The following is an 18,095-nucleotide window of genomic DNA, read 5'->3' as shown; positions in this document are numbered from 1 at the left end:
GCAGATTTGACAGGCTTCCACTGGAGACTTAGTCATAACCAACTACCTCTTTTTAAAAAATTATTTGAAAAACAGTGTTAAGAGAGGGGGGGAAAAAAAGAGAAAGGAAGATCTTCCTTCTACTTGTTCACTTCCTAAATGTCTGCCAAGGCTGGGCCAGGCTGAAGCCAGGGCTCAGGAGCTTCATCTGGGTCTCCCGTGTGGATCCAGGGGCCCCAGTGTGGGAGCTATCTTCTGCTGCTTTCCCTGGCACACGAGCGAGGAGCTGCATTGGGAGCAAGTGCCCAGGGCTTGAAAGGTGGCCCATAGGAAATGCTGGTACCACAAGGAGTTGGCTTCACTTGCCCTGCCACGACTCTCCCCAGCTATCTTTTCATAGAAAATCCTTACCATGGGGTTGAGGTTGATTCTGGCTTAGCAAGTATTATGGGCTGCTCAAGTCCACTTACTTTTTTTCCTTTAAAGCAACTGAAGTGCACTCGGCCCTTTGAATCTGCAGGTTCTACACCTGGAGATTTGACCAACTGTAGACGGGAAGAATAGAAGTTTATAATGGCTTGACTTGTAAGACTGAACTTTTTTTAGGCTTCTTTTGGCCATTCCCCAAATGACACAGTCTAACATTTACATAGCATTTTCATGTTATTGGTTCCCACATGACATTAAGGATGACTTAATGTATACAGGTGGGAGGGACTGGCAGGGGTCATACACAAATATGGTACTGCTTTACAGAAATGACTTGAGCATCTGTGGGTCCTGGGGGATGGGAACATCCACTCTACTGGAGTAGTACTGGCAACGTGGTCAGAGGCCTGCGCTCCAGGGGCAGCTGGGTTCAGACCCCGGCCTGTCACCTGCAGTCCGGGTGGCTCTGGCTTCTTCGCCTCGTTTCCTCTCCTGGTGAGTGGAGGGCAGTCGGAGCAGCTTCCCAGCAGAATTGCTGAGAATCCACTGAGGAAATACACGTGCAGGGCTTTGGGCGGTGTGTGGTGCTGCATTTCTCTCCTCTGTCACTGTTCTCAAGGCTAGGTAACAGATTACAGGAGAAAAGCCTTCTGCTGCTTATGCGATTTGGTCCTTAGACAGCCAAACTATGTGTGCTGCACATAAGGCTCTAGAACAGCTTCAGGACAGACAGTGGACCCTGCTCTCCAAGCGGGGTGAGATCCACTGGTCCGGGCACTGGCTGTCCTCACCAGCCCACACCCCGCCAGCAGTCCCGTGTACCTTCTCAGTGGGGCTGGAGGCTTACCTGAGGATGCTCTGGGTGTGCAGCTGACTTCACTGGGTTTCTTACTTTCTTCTTTTCCTTTTGGAAACTTTTAATACCAGGAAACAAAGCTTTAGGAGAGCGGGGATAATGGGATGGGGTGGGAGTGGGCAGTGTGTATCTGCCAGTCTCATTACTGACCATCTCTACTTAGTATTAAAATCAGACTCTGGGCTTTAACATGTTTACATGCATACTGTCCTTGGTGCACATGAACAACAGTCAGAAGATCAGCAAGGGGATTTAAAAAGAGCCCAGGTATTCAGTAAGAGCAAGCCCCCGGTCACAAGCAGGTGTTGTAGTTAGGCTGGGCACTGCCTGAAGCATGTTACAGCTAGGAAGTAGGTTTCCATGCCTTGCCCATCGCCCTGAACTACTTCACTGTGCTGCTCAGAAAACCAAGAGAGCATGGTTCTGGATTAGCTGTGGTCACACCGTACACTGGCCCAGCAGCCTGGCCACCGTCCAGCAGTTCACCTCAGTTGTTAAGATTCACAGACACCCACAACATTTGCACTTTCTTCAGTTCTTCCTCACACAGCCAGCAATGACTCAGTCACCCTGTCCAAGTCATCTCTGTAGGATAATGCTATTAAAATGCAATCTTCACGTGGGCCTTTAGTGGTTCACCTTCTAATCACTCATTAAAACAAAACAAAACCTCAGAGCCAAAAATATTTCTTTAAAGTTAAAAGTGATTTACAATGAGGTGGAAGAAAAGTTTGTTAGGGACCTAAAAGTTTGATGCGACCTCATGTTACTGCATTCTGGAGAAATGTCTTGACCGTCTGGCTTGTACCTGTAATCTGGGCCACAAGCCAGCACAGGACTCCCCGGGCCTGGCAGGACACACAGGCTGGGCTCTTAAGACCTTAGCAGGAGGTCCCACCCCCTCCCATGACCCATCACTGACACTGGAAGGGAGGAATCTAGGTGAGACTGAGGTTTGAATTTTGACAGGATTCCCTTTGGGGGGGGCATACACGATGTGGTTGGGTGCCCACCATAAACAGAGCGCCTGTGCAGTGTCAGGTTCTGAGCAGACCCACAGAGACGCCCTGCTGATCCTGCTGTAGCCCGACAGCCATGAGACCACTGTTGTTGAACGTTTATTGAGCTCTAACAATGCGACAGGTGCCACACACAACATCAGACACAGGACCTGCCCCTGGGGCTCACAATCTAAGGACATAAATTGTTTTCTGTAATGTTGCCGTGAGTTTGCCGTCTGTGATAGAATGAGGTATTAACTGCACTGGTCAATGTTAAGGAACAGGCCTTACGGAATCACAGGCTTTTTTGCAGGCTTCCCTGTCAGGAAGGCATGGCTGCTCATTTCTCTCAGCAGAGGCTGGCATCTCACTGATTCTGGTGTCGGTGATATGTACTAGAGTCTTTAAAGATACAACCACCAAACCACTGTTTTTGGAAGCGTAGGGTTCAAAACTGGTCACCAGTCCAGAAGGAAAAGCTTGGCTAATGACTCAGAAAAACACTGCTGTTCAAAATGGGCTTGAGGCAAAGAGTGACAGGAGCTGGGGTCCTGCATGTCCCCCACAGGTGTGCCTCAGGGCAGCCCCACACTTGGTCCTTGTAGCCCGAGGAGGAGCAGGTACACTTGCTGGTTTGGTTTGGGCGTCTGCCCCCGGGGGTGTCTCAAGGCAGAGCCCTCTCTCTGGGCCTGCTGGGTTGCAATGCTGGCGATCCATGTCACACTAGTTCCTAACGTGATAGTTAGCACACATGTGCCAGAGGTATTGAGAATTGTGGTATTTTATCCAGTTGCAGTCTAGTACCTGTCACGGGTACCAATCCATAAAGCTGGTGCCTGGAAAAGCCTACCGTTCTGACTGGGGAAGGCAGTGGCTTCTTAGCTCAGCAAACTAACTTGGGTTCCTGTGGAAGAAACCCACAAGACATGCTGAAAGCCAGTTCTCTTTAGTTTCTTGTTACGTCTGTGACTTCAGACTGCACATCTCCCATCTCTTCACTTTGATCCTGACAAACTAGTAATTTACTACTTGTCATATTTAGATTCCTCATCTTTTACTCACATGCAGTCTGAATTCTGGCAAGATAGAAAATGCAGACTCCAGGGTTGTTTTGTAACAGAAATGTCTCTTGCGAAAAGTCCTCATAGCTTTTAATCTTGCTGCTGTCAGAAGCACCCTTGCAAAGAGCTTTCCTCTGTGCTTAAGCAAAGTATAAAAAAGACAGGCCGGCACAGGCTTGTGTTCTGAGCAAGAACGTGAGGACAAGTCACCCGTTGGAATACTTCCGCTGCCTTGGTGACAGGTGGCCTGTGCGTGCACCTGTCACTGGGTACACAGCCACTGCACTCCTGCCCTCACTGAAGCTGTGGGCAACCTCACATTAGAAAACAACCCTTAGTATTTCTCAAGTTGCTTTAAACCCAATACATGAATAAATAAATAAACGACAATTCCATACTGACGGGTTTTGAGCTCTTGCTCCGAGGTGTCCATCAAAGGCTGAGAAATGAGGCTAAGGGACCCAGTACTTCTCTTTATTGATTTATTATGCTAAAAACTGAAAAAGGAAAAACCTGTACTTTCTTCCACTTTTATTGGAACACAGCTTGTGAGCCATGATTGAGTGTTACTGTAGGATCTCCAGGATGCACATCAGAAAAAAAAATTGAGTTTATCCAGATTTTTCTGTTGAATCACTGATGTCTGGGCTGGGGCAACACTCCCGGTGTGCTGCAAGCCCATTAGAGAAGGTGTAATGATGGGAAAGCTGTTAGCAGCAGGAATGGCCTGAACGGTGATGAGTGGGAATCCGACTGAAGACTCTGGGTCTTTGGAAGGTGTCTCACGTGTGGATGAGGTTGATTTTTGGGGCACTCCAAACTCACCTGTCGTCCGCCTCCACGCACACGCCCTGCTTACCCATCTTTTTGTTTTAATGCAACAGGCTCAGTTTTCTCACATTGGTGCTTCTCTTCATGCTAGAACTGCTTATGTCTACAGAGTCCCCGAAGAAGCAAAAATTCTTTTTTTAGCATTAAACGTAGCGTATGGAGTTCTTCCTCAGCTCCTGGCCTACCGGTGCATCTACAAACCCGAGTTCTTCATAAAAACAAAGGCAGATGAGAAAGTGGAATAGAAAGACGCCCGACTTCACATCCTTCCTCTGCTCCCTGATTTTGTTACCCTGGTACTGATACTTTGTCCCATGGTTCTCCCTCCATTCCCAAATACTTAAGACTACACAAATTAAAACAAAAAAAAAAAAAGTAAATTCCTGCTCTGTACTTTATGCCTGAACTATATGACGTGGTATTTTGTAGGTAAATTTTTCTTTGAAGGGAGATTCAAGTTGTTGAGAAAGTTTGTTTAAAGAAATATATTCAAAATTATGTGTGAATGAATGACCGTTTATCTCAATGTTCTGTTTGCTAATAGTTAGTTGCCAAGTGTGGAAAGCTACAATTTAATCACCTACAATAGCGAGCATGAAAATGAAGCTACTCAAAAGTGAGTATGATCCATGCATATAAAAAGTTCAGACTAGCCAATGCAGGTTGCAGAGACAACTATTTACCAGACATACATGCCTTATCATGAACCTCAATTTGCAGGTCAAATCATCAGAATATTTCACAAATGTTTGGAAAATGTTTTCCCAGGGAAAGTTCATTACAGTTTCAAAATTGGCGTTTACTAGTTTGTGTGTGTGTGTGTGAATCTAAGTAGCTAAAGAGAGAGTAACTTCACCACTACCTTTAATTAACGTTGGTTTTACTGGTAGCTGGAAATGTTTATATTTCTGTGTGTATTTTTAATAAAATTATTCTTGGCCTTTTATGAAGATAAACCCAATTTGCTTTGAAACATTTTTTTCCCATGGCAAGTGCTGGCTTTTTATTTAAGGAAATTTGTTAGTTAATATGTTCCAGTTAAAATGCTATCTGAGGTGGGTGTACTTGGCCCAGGGCTGAGGCTGCCGTGCCCCCAGCAGAGCACCCCAGTTGGACTGCTGGCTCTGGCTGCTCACTCCAGCTTCCAACCAGTGCAGGTCCCAGGAAGCAGTGGGGGATAGCTAGGCAGCCGGCCCTGCCCCTTCTGGGGGAGACTTGCAGGGAGCTCCCAGTTCCTGGCTGCAGCCCCAGACCCTCTGCCTGCTGTGGGCCTTTGGGGAGTGAACCAGTGGGATGAGAGTCCTGTGTGTCTGTTTCTGCAAACTATATCTATATTCTCCTGATGTTGTAGTCTGAGCAATGAAGTCTGATGAATTATTTTCATTCATTGTCAAAATAAGCTGAAGCCATTCAAAATTAAAAAGCACCTTTTCAAGAAGAACTGGATTAGCATTCCTGTTGTCTTTTGGTGAACTTTCCATATTTGGAATTGTGTACTAGTATAATAGAGAAAATCATTGCTAAATGAGAAAAAGAGACCGCAAAGGCAGCTGCTGCCTCAGTGTGTCCCTGCTCATTCCCTCAGCTGCCATCATTATCACCACCACCACCATCATCATCGATGGACCTAAGCTCTCAGATCTTACATTTTATATTCATGTTATTAGCTCTTAATCAAGAGAACCAAGATCAAATGGGATTAAATAGGATATAAATTAATGCATGGATAATATCAAGTGTGTAATTTCAATACTTCCTTACATGTGCAAGAAAAGTGTGTATTCACCTCTCTTAACCCCGCCTCAAGGGTTTTCAAATAACCAAACACCCAGTGTTTTAAAAAAAAAACACAAAAAAACCCTCACCTGCACTTGATTCTACCGTCAACCTGCTGTTAACAATTTTTGTTTTTAATATGAATTACATTAATACCTCACATTACATATATGAAGCCAAATTACACTAACTTAGTGTTTACAACCTCAAATCTTACTCCCAGTACACATTCCAATAAATTTATTCTGTAAAAACAATACATTTTTTTGTTGTTTTTGATTTTTTTTCTTTACAGTAAACTTTTCAACTACAAACCTTGAATACGAGAAAGATGTTCCAAGGACAAGCATAATAGGATTGATAAAACCCAAACTGACTAAATGTGTTTTCACAATATAAGCTGGCATAAAAATAAATAAAATTTTCTATTATCACAATAGCAACAATAATGTACACATAATAATGGTTTATGGATGAATGTCAACTATTCTACTTCTAGTTTTAAAAGAAAACAGTTCATTTTAAAAGTCTGTTTAAAAGTCAGTGTTTCATCTGGTTTCCCACAGGGCTGTTGCTGATTACAGCTATAAAATGGAGTATCCACCTGGAGTGATTTGCTCAAATTGTGTTGGCACTGGGAAAAAATAAATCATTGCCTTTATTTTGGAGTAACACAAAGAGACTCACTAACTTCACATACAGAAACTCAAGTTTGTATACATAACAACATGAGTTTTGAGAAGTATAAGCTGTCAGCTAGCTATTTCTAATACAGAATAGGTATTTTACAATGTGGTTAAACTTTACACATGGCCTCAAAACTGAAGGACAATTTTAATAAATCTTCAATATACCAATGTTATGCATCTAGGAATTAGTTCCTGGGTTTGTTAGGAAATCTCACCCTTATGCATTATGTTGAGTGGTAGTCTAAAAAAATGCGAGTATTTAACAAAGTGTTTGGTGATGGTGGGTGAAGGCAGGAAAAACAGAACAGGACTGCCTTGAGACAAGGATCCTAGACACGTACAAGTCTGTGCAGAAGTCTTGATCATCCTCAGTGGTTAAGGGCAACTTCATGCAGCCAAGTAACAGGAAATCAAGTCAAAGACCTTAAAAAAGGCTAAAATGTCTTTTGTTTTTCCCCAAACACAAACAGGAATGTGAATAATGCACATATAAACTGGGGTTCTGTCAATAACAACAATGACTATGTATTGGTTCATATTAAATCCAAGAATATCAGATAACCAAACATACAACCTTCTTGTGGTTTCTCTTAATATGCAGCATTCATTCTAGTGGTTAGGTCTGTAAAAAGAAAGAAAGAAAAGAAACCTTTAGCTGATGTGGGATACTAGCTGTGGCAGCGACCTGCACCTGCACAGTACAGAAGTAGGTCCTCTGAGATGCCCACCTGCTTGACACCTGGGCACAGGCTGATGGAGACGCAGCACTATGCTGTCTGCTCGGGCGCAGGGCACAGAGCACAGTCCTGTGCGCTCCTTCAAACTGACACGCTCCATTTCTGCGGGGACTATGTTGTCAGAAAGCTAAGTTTGCATATAATTTAAAAAGCACTTGGAATGTGCACAAATTATTCTCCTAAATATTTACACCTTAATTACTTGTGATACATGACTCTGAAATACAGGAGTTCACCAAGCAAAGATGTACAAAGTCTGATTTAACTGCTTTTGAAAACATTAGAAAGACAAAATTCAAACATTTCATTTAATGAGATGATCTGTTCCATTTGAGACCCAGTTGAAGTGGTGCCAGGTTCTGTTTCTCCAAAGGAATGCTATTTTTGTTTTCCTCATCGTTAACCCAAACATATTCAATTAAAACTCTCTAGTAACACTCTCATGGCATGAAAGGAAGAAGGAACTCAGGCCCCAGACATCTTTTTTTAAAAAAATCAGCCCATTTGAAGTTGTTTCTTTCTCTAAGTGTGAATAGAGGTGTGCACACTCGTGGGATGTGCTTACTTGGACAGTCAAACCTTTCCAAGTCTGTACACAGGTGATTCCAGAATCTTCTAAGGAAGAAAAGTTGCAAAACCCTCACGATGACAGAAATATATTTCTGTCTCCTAAAACAAGACAATCTTCTAAAAAAAAAAATCACATGTAAAACCTGTGAATTTGCCCAGTGATTCCCGATTACCTATTAACAACAACACTAAAGAAACATCATACTTAACAGATGCTTTGGAAGAAGACACCCATTAGAAAACTGAAAAAGGTTTGTGGAAGGTCCGTAGCAACAACTTGTCTATCCTGCAGAACAGCATTGGGATTCATCTCACAGCAGCCTCAAGATGAGGATTTTTTTTTTAATCTTTAAACAAGATGCTATAAAATGGGTGCATACAATAAAAAAAAATTTCTTGCACAACAATCACTACCACATCTACGTACTGAAAAACAGAAGGTGTTACTTCATCTAACAGTAGCTATGTGGCCACGGTGCTTTGGTGGCTGTGCGGCTCCCATGTGCTGGTCACGCTGTGGAGTCTAATCCCTGTTCCTGTCAGGATCTGCAGGTGAGGCACGCTGAGACAAGGGCAAGGACACTGGGACAGTGAGCAAAGCTGGGAGGCGGCCGGAGTGCCGATCGTAGGTGAAAATGTGCTTCTATTAAGACTGGTATTTGGCAATTTGTAAAACATCAAGTGACCTATCACTTCAAGGAAAATAATGACAGTGTTTGTTGCCAATGATAAAATGTGAGTGTTCAGTGCTTGCTCTGACACCACATACAGTGTTTAAGTGAAAATCAGAATTATGAATTCTTCATGACTGACAGATTCCCATCACTTAAAAGACTTCTGAAGAGGTAGGTGGTAATATTAAAAAATGATTAAAATATTTTATAATTAAATACATCAATAGCTCAGCAAAGCATTATCTCCCAAGTTGGTCAAAGCTATTCCAATTGCCAGATGTCCAGTGGCTTTTTGAAAAACTCAAGATTCTACATTGCCACTTTGAAGAAATGACCATTTATAGAATTTGTATAATATTAAATAATATCTACAATTATCTGGAAGGATTTTTAAAAAGAAACAGTTCAAATTTATTTTCATTTTACTGGAAAGGCAGTGATAGGTTGAGAGAGGGATCACTCCTCTATTGACTGTGTCATCCCAAATGCCTGCACCAACCAGGGCTGGCTGGGTAACGCCAGGAGTCTAGAACCCAAGCCACACCTCAGAAGGGCTGCAGGGACCAGGGACCGAGCCCTCCCATGCTGCCTTCCTGAGGGCTGGAAGCAGAGGAATTGGGATGTGAACCAGGGGTTTAAATGTGCAATGTGGGCACCCTACGGGCCATGACGGCTGTGCCAAGTGCCTACCCAAAGACACACTAAAATATTCCTACATACATGTCTGTCCAGTTTCCTTCCTTTTACATAGCACAGCAGACAAAATGCAGGAGATATGAGACTCCTCCCACTGTCTTCTATTAAGCCAGACACTAAACAGATTTGTAAAATGTAAAATAATGGCATTCTCTCAAAACATTTTTTTGGGGAAAATATAATTATTTTCACAAAAACATGTTCTTATTATCATTTAATAAACACTTAAATCTTCTGATTTCTAATTAAGTATAAACAGTATTAACACATGTCAATGAAGTTCCATGGGACTTCTAATGACTGCTAGCAGTCTTGAGAACCAGAGTAGATGAGGTGGGAGGGTACTGTATGCTGCGACAGGCCCGGGGATCCAGAGGGGGCAGAATGCAGGAAGGACCGCAGAGTCAGGCTGCAGGCTGCTGAATGGGTACAGTGATGCCCCCCTCTGGACCTCTGTCCTCAGCCCTCTCCCAGCTGCCAGGCAGCCTTGCGGTGTGGGAGCCTGACCAGCTAGAGCCAGCTCTAATCCCGTGTCAACGGACGCATCCAAGAGGCACATGGAGCCTCCTGGCACGGCCTTCAGCCCTCCCTGCTTTGCACTGGTCACACCCCCTGTAATCCTGTACCTGGGCATGGGCTGGGCCGCGTGGCTTCTGATAAACAGGAAGAAGCTGAGGTGATGGGCATCACTCATGAGGTGAGGTTACAAACAGCTGGCTTCTGTCTGCTGGGAGTGTTCTCTCCCGGCCTCCCTTTCCTGTGCTCTGATGAAGCCAGCTAGGTCCTGAGCTACCCTCTCCGAACCCACAGGCAGCGAGCTAAGGGAGGCCTCAGGCTAACAGCGGTTCTCAGTCCAACACCCACTGGAGGGAGACCGGAGAGGCCCCACCCCTGGGTGAGCCTTCAGATGCCTGGAGCATCCGTGGATAACTCACTGAAGGTTTGTCAGGCCCAGACACACTGGGCTCAGGAGGTTGCACCTGTCTGGAAAGCCACGCTAGAAGCTGATTTTTCATTTATTTCTAAAAAGGTCTTTATTTGAGAGAGAGAGCGAGAGGACAGAAGAGTGCTTCCATTCGTTGTTTTCCTCCCCTAACAGCCCTGCGGCAGGAGCCTGGCCCTCAATCCAAGTCTCCTGTGATGCCAGGAACCCAGCAGTATTGGAAGCACCATCGTAGGGCCTGCTAATGAGCAGGAAGCTGCAGCCAGGAACTGAATGCAGGTACTCTGAAGTGAGATGCGGGTAAGCCACCATCCTTTTGTTTCTTTTGTTGAGGAAAAAAATGGAGGGGGGCACACCTACCTCCTGGCTCACTGCCCAAGCACCTCCAAGAGGTCCAGTGCTAGGAACTCAGTCTCCACTGGGGTGGTGCTATAACCTGCTGTGTCACAAGGCCAACATGAGGCAGGTCTATGTTCAAGGGCATCAAACCCAGGCACTCCCACAGGGATGTGGGCATTATAGCAGTGCCTTCACCACTAGGCTAGATGCCTGTGACAGTAAAGGCTTCTTCAGGTCCACAAGGCTTTAGGGTAATCTGCTATGTAGGAGATAACAGAGAAGGCTAAGCCAGTCAGTGCATGGTGTTCCCTGAGAGGTCTCAGGGCAAGGGGGCTGTGGGAGCAGAGGGTCCTCTGGTAAAAGCTTCTCTTTCCTCAGCTATCCTCAGCCTCGGCACTCTACTGCCCGGGGACCTGCAGGCTCTCCATTCCCACGCCCTTCAGCCTCGCTTGCTGCCGAAGGCTTCATCACTGGTGGGCTCTCATCCTCCGTGAGTCTTGTCCATGACCTGCCTGGTCTCCCACCAGCTCCCCATTTTCCCACAGCTTTCCCACCAGGCCCCCTGGAATGGCAGTTAGCCACTGTTATCTATGACATCCCTAACTTGAGTCTCCAAGACATCCCATTCACCAACTCATTCCACCTAAAACTTGGTTCCCCTAAAGGCAGTGCCACTTTTTGGCAACCCTCCCAAATGGTGTCTCTCTCTCTGCTGTGGCTGCTGTTCTTACAGCTGATCCTGCAGGCAGGAAGGTGCCGCCTAGCTCTTCACTGCTATGTCTGTCTGTCATTTTTTTTTTTAAATTTTTATTATTTTTTCATTGGAAAGGCGGATATACAGAGAGGAGAAAGAGAGAGGAAGATCTTACGTCCCATGATTCACTCCCCAAGTGAGCGCAACGGCTGATGCTATGCTGGTCCGAAGCCAGGAGCCTCTTCCGGGTCTCCCACACGGGTGCAGGGTCCCAAAGCTTTGGAACATCCTCGACTGCTCTCCTGGGCCACAGGCAGGGAGCTGGAAGGGAAGCAGGGCTGCCAGGATAGAACCGGCGCCCATATGGGATCCCGGGCGTGCAAGGCGAGGACCTTAACCACTTGCGCCACCGCACCGGGCCCTGTCATTTTTTTTTTTTTTACAGATTTTATTTATTATTTTTTTAATTGAAAAGTCATATATACATGGAGGAGAGACAGAGAGGAAGACCTTCAGCCCAAAGACTTGGGCTGTCCTCGACTGCTTTCCCAGGCCACAAGCAGGGAGCTGGATGGGAAGCAGGGCCGCTGGGATTAGAACCGACGTCCATATGGGATCCTGGCGTGTTCAAGGCGAGGACTTTAGCCTCTAGACCACTGAGCCAGGCCCTTCACTGATGGTGCTAAGTCATTCTTCCTCTACCTTGTGCTCCTATTCCCTGAAGGAGATTCTTCCTAGCACTGAGTCTCAGTATTATAAACCACTCCTACTACAGTCATCTATCTGCAGAGCCCTGGACTATCCTTACCCCTTAGAGGATCTTCTTCTGGCCCACTGATAGTCAACATCCATGCATACCACCTTTCCAGCACTCTGATCTCTCTCAGTTCCTTGGCATCTCATCCTCCAAACTCCCATGGTTATATTTTAGACAAGAGGTCTATGGTGACTGGGAGTATCTGCATATATGATTTTAGGTCACTATTTTGAGGATCAAATCATGGGGTAATTTTAGGTTTTCTAAGATTCGAACAGTTTATTTAATGGGCAAGAGTCAAAGAAACGCCCTGTCCTAGCACAGTCAGTGCCCACAGGATGAAGAATGGCTCGACTTGCAGTACCAACAGCAGCCATGCTGGTGCCAACCGCTGCATCTTGCAAGACCTGACCCAAACGGCTCACTCTTCATCCCCACCTGCAACTCCAGCTCCTGTTCCAACTGCTGACTGATTCCCTCCCTTACGTCCTCAGGTATTCTGATTCTTCTGGTCCACTTACTGTAACTCTTGCACATACTCTCAACCCCCTGGCCCCTAACCTCCTTTAACCTTCTCAGATAAAACAGACAGCAACTCCCTCTCTTCATGCTTTAAAATCATGAGCATTAACCTCAAGTAGGGCCTTACTGCTGCCTGGCGATTCAGCCTGACTGCCCAAGTACTTTCACTCTCCTTCTCATACGTGGTTACTCCATCCTTTTTCCTTTCTTGAAATTTCCAGTATTTCGTGTTCTCATTCTCAAATGCTAATTCTGCTTCCCTTAAGGATAGAATTAGATAACTTTTATGAGCTCTACCCCAATATCCACTCTCCTCTCTGTAAGCCCAAATGGCCTCTTGCCAATCAGTTCTGCCTCAATGGATGAGATACAGTTTCCCCACATATCATGTGACTCCATCTTATGTCTTTCTGCCTTCTGAAGTTCATTGTTACGGCATTTTTTTCAGTATGTTATGTTATCCTTTGTTAATTCCTGACTTTGGATCATTCTTAGCAGATGTGCTGCAAATTCTCCCTGGAAGTCCCTCTGCACTGTCTGTCCCAAACATGACTGCCGAGTATCTGAGACGACCTGCCCTGCGGGACCTCAGGATTCATTAGACAGCTACTACAGCTAAGAGAATGTGGTACCGACAGAACCCAGACAGACACACAGGTACAACAGGTGACTCTGCAGGCCAGAGAGACAAGGATGGCAGGGATACTTGGTAACAATAATGCTTCATATGGTTTTGCTTGAACAAGACAGAAAAATGCTAACCATAAAAGGAAAAATTTCACACAAAAGACTATAATAAAATTAAGAAAGTCTATTTTCTATAAAGACCAGAAAGAAATTGAACAGAGAAGTTGCAAACTTAGAGAAGACACTTGAAGCATATGAAAATCCACAGTAGTCAGAATCTATTACTTTATAAATCCCTACAAGTTAAAGGAAATCCAACAAGAAAATGGCAGAGCCCCAAAGCAAGAAGAGAACATGGAGTGATCAATATACCTGAAGGCAGCCTTGACCTTCTATCTCTTTGAGAACTGCACCCGAGCACTGCCAGACCACACCTACTTGACTGGCAAAAGCCACAGTCTTGATATGGCAGGTTCATCAGAAAACTGAGTCAGTGTTGATTGTACTGTACACTGGTCCGACTGTGAAGGAAAACAATTCAGCTTCATCTTGCAAGGCTAACACCACAACCTGTGACTTAGCACCTTCTGCTCCAGTCACACCCGCTCCGGGAGATTTTCATGGGAAAACCTGCTAGGAGGTAAGGGCTGCTTCCCACACTAGAACAACCCAAATGCTCATCAGACAATTCAGTAAGCAAATGGTGGTATATTTGCAAAATTGAATATTACACAGCACGAAAAAAATGAATAAACTACCTCTGCACAATTCTGAAATCCCTGTATTTGAGACCTTCAAAACATTTATAAAAAATGCATATGATAAAAAAACTGTATGGATTTAAGTTTTTTGCACTAAAATGAACTCATCTTTAAATTCCATTTTCCCATGAACCCTTTGAAGTACCCTCATGTACTGCAGACATCTATATGTGAAATACAGGGTATATATATTTTAAAGGCTTATTTATTTTTATTGGATAAGCAGATCTGTAGAGAGAAGGAGAGACAGATATTCTATCTGCTGGTTCACTCCCCAAATGGCTGCAATGGCTGGAGCTGAGCCGATCCAAAGCAGGAGCCAGGAGCATCTTCTAGGTCTCGCCCACAGGTGCAGAGTCCCAAAGCTTTGGGCCATCTCTACTGCCTTCCCAGGCCACAAGCAGGAAGCTGGATGGGAAGCGGAACAGCCAGGACATGAACTGGTGCTCATGTGGGATTCTGGTGCTAGCCAAGTGAGGATTTAGCTATTGAGCGATCGTGGTGGCCCTGGGCTATATATTTTTAAATGGGGTCTGGTGTTGTGACTTATGAAGTTAAAACTGCCTCCTGCATTGCCAGCACCCCATATAGGTACCAGTTTGATTCCCTGATGCTCCACCTCTGATCCAGCACCTTGCAGTGGAAGATGGCTCAAACAATTGGGCCCTGGCACCCACATGGGCGATCCTGGCTCCCAACTTTGGCGTGGCCCAGCCTTAGCCATTGTGGCCATCTGAAGAGTGAACCAGAGGATGGATAATCTCTCTTTCTCTCTAACTCTGACTTTCAAAATAAATAAACCTTGGAGAATCAAGATGGCAGAATAGGGTAAGGACACATTTAAACTGATGGAGAAAGATTAGCCAGTGTGAAGCACAGAGGGCACATTCCAGGAAATAGAAGAGGACAGAGCAACAGCAGAAGGGCACCCAGAGACTCAGAGACACAGGAAAGCAGCAGACACAACAGTGTGGTGTTGCAGTGACTGATACCCCAGCAGCATTCAGTGAACAGCAATCTGAATTCCACCAGCAACCAGGTGGGAAGGGATGTTTACCAGGAGCTCAGGAGGTGAACCCAGACAAAGAACTGCCTGTCCTGCTGGTCTGTTTGATTTGACCAGGAGCAGAGACAGAGTGGCAGGTCTCAGACAGGCACTGTGAGAACAGGGTGGATTTCACGGCCCAGTCGGCCTCCTGGAGCTGTAATTGGGTGCCATTTTCTTTAAGGAGGCAAAGGCTATGGGGCAGGATTGGGCATGCACAGAGCTGGGAGTGAACTGATTTCTGACTCAGTGAACTGCAACAACATGGCATCCTACAGGTTCCACTCAAGAAAGGTCTGGGTAGCCCTCAGACCTGACGGCCAGCAGATCAAGAACTCTAGTAGTGGCACATCAGGCACCATTCTTACAGTGTAGCAAAGAATTTAAGACTGCAGGGGACAACAGTGAGCTGCGCATACACTGAGCTCGGCAAGAACTCACTGAGCTCAGTGGATTGCACTGGTCCCGCAGGAAAATAATACTGACTATGGCATTGTACGGGTCAAAATAGGTCCGTGTGGCCCTCAGAGCTAACGGCCAACAGGTGCTGGCAAGATCAGCACCAACAACAACCTTGCTATATAGGACACCTGGTGTCTCCCTAATGCTGGGAATTGCTTGAACCAGAAGTGGGAGAAAGGTTGTACAGACAACAGTGCATCTCAGCACGGTATCACAGGAGGTGGAGAGTGGTGAGCCAGAAGCTGGGGCTACAGAGACCATGGTGGAAATCTAACATAAGAACCCAGACCTGGAACTCGCAAGAGGGAGTGGCACAACTGACTGTAAACAAAGAGCTGTGTACCAACTGCAATAAGTAAAATCAAACTGTAGACCTGTGGGTGTAGAGCTTAGAAATCTGCCCCAAGGAGCAGATCTGATAACCAGAAGTACAATGACCAAGAGCAAAGGAAGAGACAAAGGCACAGTGAATATTACTGAAGACTCCCCTGCAAAGGAGAAAAACCCTATGTCAACCTCAGAGTTCACTGAGGAAGACATCAAGAAAATGGGGGATACAGAATTCAAAACACTTGTTATAAAGCTTCTTATCAACAATGAGAAGCACATAAAGCAGGCATTTAAGGAATTCAAGGCATATGTCACACTAGAAATCAATCAAATGAAAACTAATATATCAGAAATGAAGAATACAGTGGAGCAAATTAAAAGTACAAAAATAGAATGAAGGAGACAGAAGACATAATCTCAAAATTAGAAGATATTTCCTGTCACCAGGGAGAAACAAACAAAAAGCTGGAAACAGAGCTGGATCAGGCAAAAAAATGTATTCAAGAATTGCAAGACACTAGTAAAGAGGCCAAATATACGAGTTCTAGGAGTCCCAGAAGGTGCAGAAAGAGAAGTTGGATTTAAAAATGTATTTAGGGCTGGCGACGTGGCCTAGCCGTGTGGCCTAGTGGCTACACTCCCCTCCTTGAACGCACCGCAATCCCACATGGGCGCCGGTTCTAATCCCGGCAGCTCCACTTTCCATCCAGCTCCTTGCCTGTGGCCTGGGAAAGCAGTCGAGGACAGCCCAAAGCCTTGGGACCCTGCACCCGTGTGGGAGACCTGGAACAAGTTCCTGGATTCTGGCTTTGGATCGTCATAGAATCGGACGTTGCGCTCACTTGGGGAGTGAATCATCGGATAGAAGATCTTCCTCACTGTCTCTCCTCCTCTCTGTATATCTGATTTTGCAATAAAAATAAATAAATCTTTTTAAAAAAATGTATTTAATGAAATAATAAAGGAAAATTTCTCTCATCTAGAGAAAGAATTGGGAAACAACATCCAGGAGGGGCACAGAACTCCCAACAGGTTTGACCAAAAGTTATCTTCACCAATGCACATGATAATTAAATTCTATTCAATGAAACATAAGGAAAAGATCTTTAAATGTGTACGTGAAAAAAACCAAATGACCTATGGAGGAATGGCCATCAGATTCACAGCTGACCTCTCAGAGGAAACTCTATAGGCCAGAAGAGAATGGAATGACATATTCCAGATTCTAAAAGAAAAAAATTGTCGGCTTATGATAAGATATCCAGCAAAGCTTTCCTTTGTCTTTGAAAATGAATTAAAATTCTTCCACAGTAAAGAAAAGCACAGAGAATGTGCCTCTTCCAAACCTGCCCTACAAATGATACTTAAAGATATTCTTTTGATAGAGAAAAGGAATAGTACCCACCAAAACCAAAGGCAAATGTGAAGAACATCCCAGTAAAATAGCAACAGAAGATGAAATCAATGAACAACCCATTGCTAAAATGACCAAATTATCACCTATTTGTATTAACCCTGAATGTAAATCGCTTAAGCTCAATCAAACATCATAGATTAGTAGACTGGATTAAAAACAAAACCCATCTACTTGTTGCCTACAGGAGACATATTCACCAACAAAGATCAGCGGAAACTATATCGCATGGGTTTTGATGTTTTCTGCTTGTTTCATCTCTTCAAAATACTTTCTTCTCATTAAATTCTTCATACAGTAGCATCATACAGTAGCATCATTTTCTGCAAGAAGGTTCTTGATTTTCTTTCATTTCTTCAGCAACACATTAGCCATTTAATAGCATGTTATCTAACTTCATGGTGTTGTTAAATTTTTTTCTCCCTGTTGTTGATTATGTTTTGTGGCTTTTCATTTAAGGGAATGTATAGTAACTGTAATGGAGACTATCATATCCAGATGTGAGGATACAATGTAGTACGCATCTCTACTTGCAGACAAAGATGGACTCCCAATCAAACTGTTTACTATATCTTGACAATAGGATGCTGGGTCATTCTCCATGCCCACAATGATGAACATGTGATTGTGTATGAAGAACTATACTATAGTAATGATATAGGGGAACTCAGTGAGGGGGGAGGGAACTGGGGAGGGGATAAGGGAAATCCCAGGGACTATGGAACTGTATCATAAAATGATAATAATAAAAGGAAGTAAAATTAAAAAAATAAACTTAAAAAAAAAGCTGTATATATATATATATAATTTTAAGCATGTGACATTGTGCTCATCTCTAAGTAGGAAGACGGGATGACAGAGGAACATGTAAATGGAAATCCATTATATTTCAGTTTTTGAGT

General features: G+C 44.4%; 2 protein-coding genes across 7 annotated transcripts in view; one reads left to right on the top strand and one right to left on the bottom strand.

Moving 5' to 3' along the window:
• The window catches only part of TM6SF1 (transmembrane 6 superfamily member 1), a 64,765-nt gene extending 53,915 nt beyond the window's left edge, over positions 1 to 10,850 (top strand). For 4 of the 6 annotated variants that reach the window (XM_040969876.1, XM_040969874.1, XM_040969872.1 and 1 more), the window contains one exon: positions 4,211 to 4,512. In XM_040969876.1, the coding sequence (XP_040825810.1) occupies positions 4,211 to 4,402 (192 nt within the window). In that variant the 3' untranslated portion in view covers positions 4,403 to 4,512. Of the gene's footprint in view, positions 1 to 4,210; positions 4,513 to 10,398 lie in introns of those variants that run through there. The other 2 variants (XM_040969873.1, XM_040969875.1) reach the window with 2 other exon arrangements.
• HDGFL3 (HDGF like 3) overlaps positions 5,818 to 18,095 on the bottom strand; it is a 60,671-nt gene continuing 48,393 nt past the window's right edge. The window contains exon 6 of the mRNA XM_040969877.1: positions 5,818 to 7,244. Coding sequence (XP_040825811.1) covers positions 7,239 to 7,244 — 6 coding nt within the window. The 3' untranslated portion in view covers positions 5,818 to 7,238. The remainder of the gene's footprint in view (positions 7,245 to 18,095) is intronic.

This window comes from Ochotona curzoniae, unplaced genomic scaffold (genome assembly GCF_017591425.1).
Source record: "Ochotona curzoniae isolate NIBS_2020 unplaced genomic scaffold, NIBS_Ocur_1.0 scaffold_4701, whole genome shotgun sequence".
In the NCBI taxonomy this organism is placed as follows: Eukaryota; Metazoa; Chordata; class Mammalia; order Lagomorpha; family Ochotonidae; genus Ochotona; species Ochotona curzoniae.
This window is presented reverse-complemented; position numbering and strand designations above follow the sequence as displayed.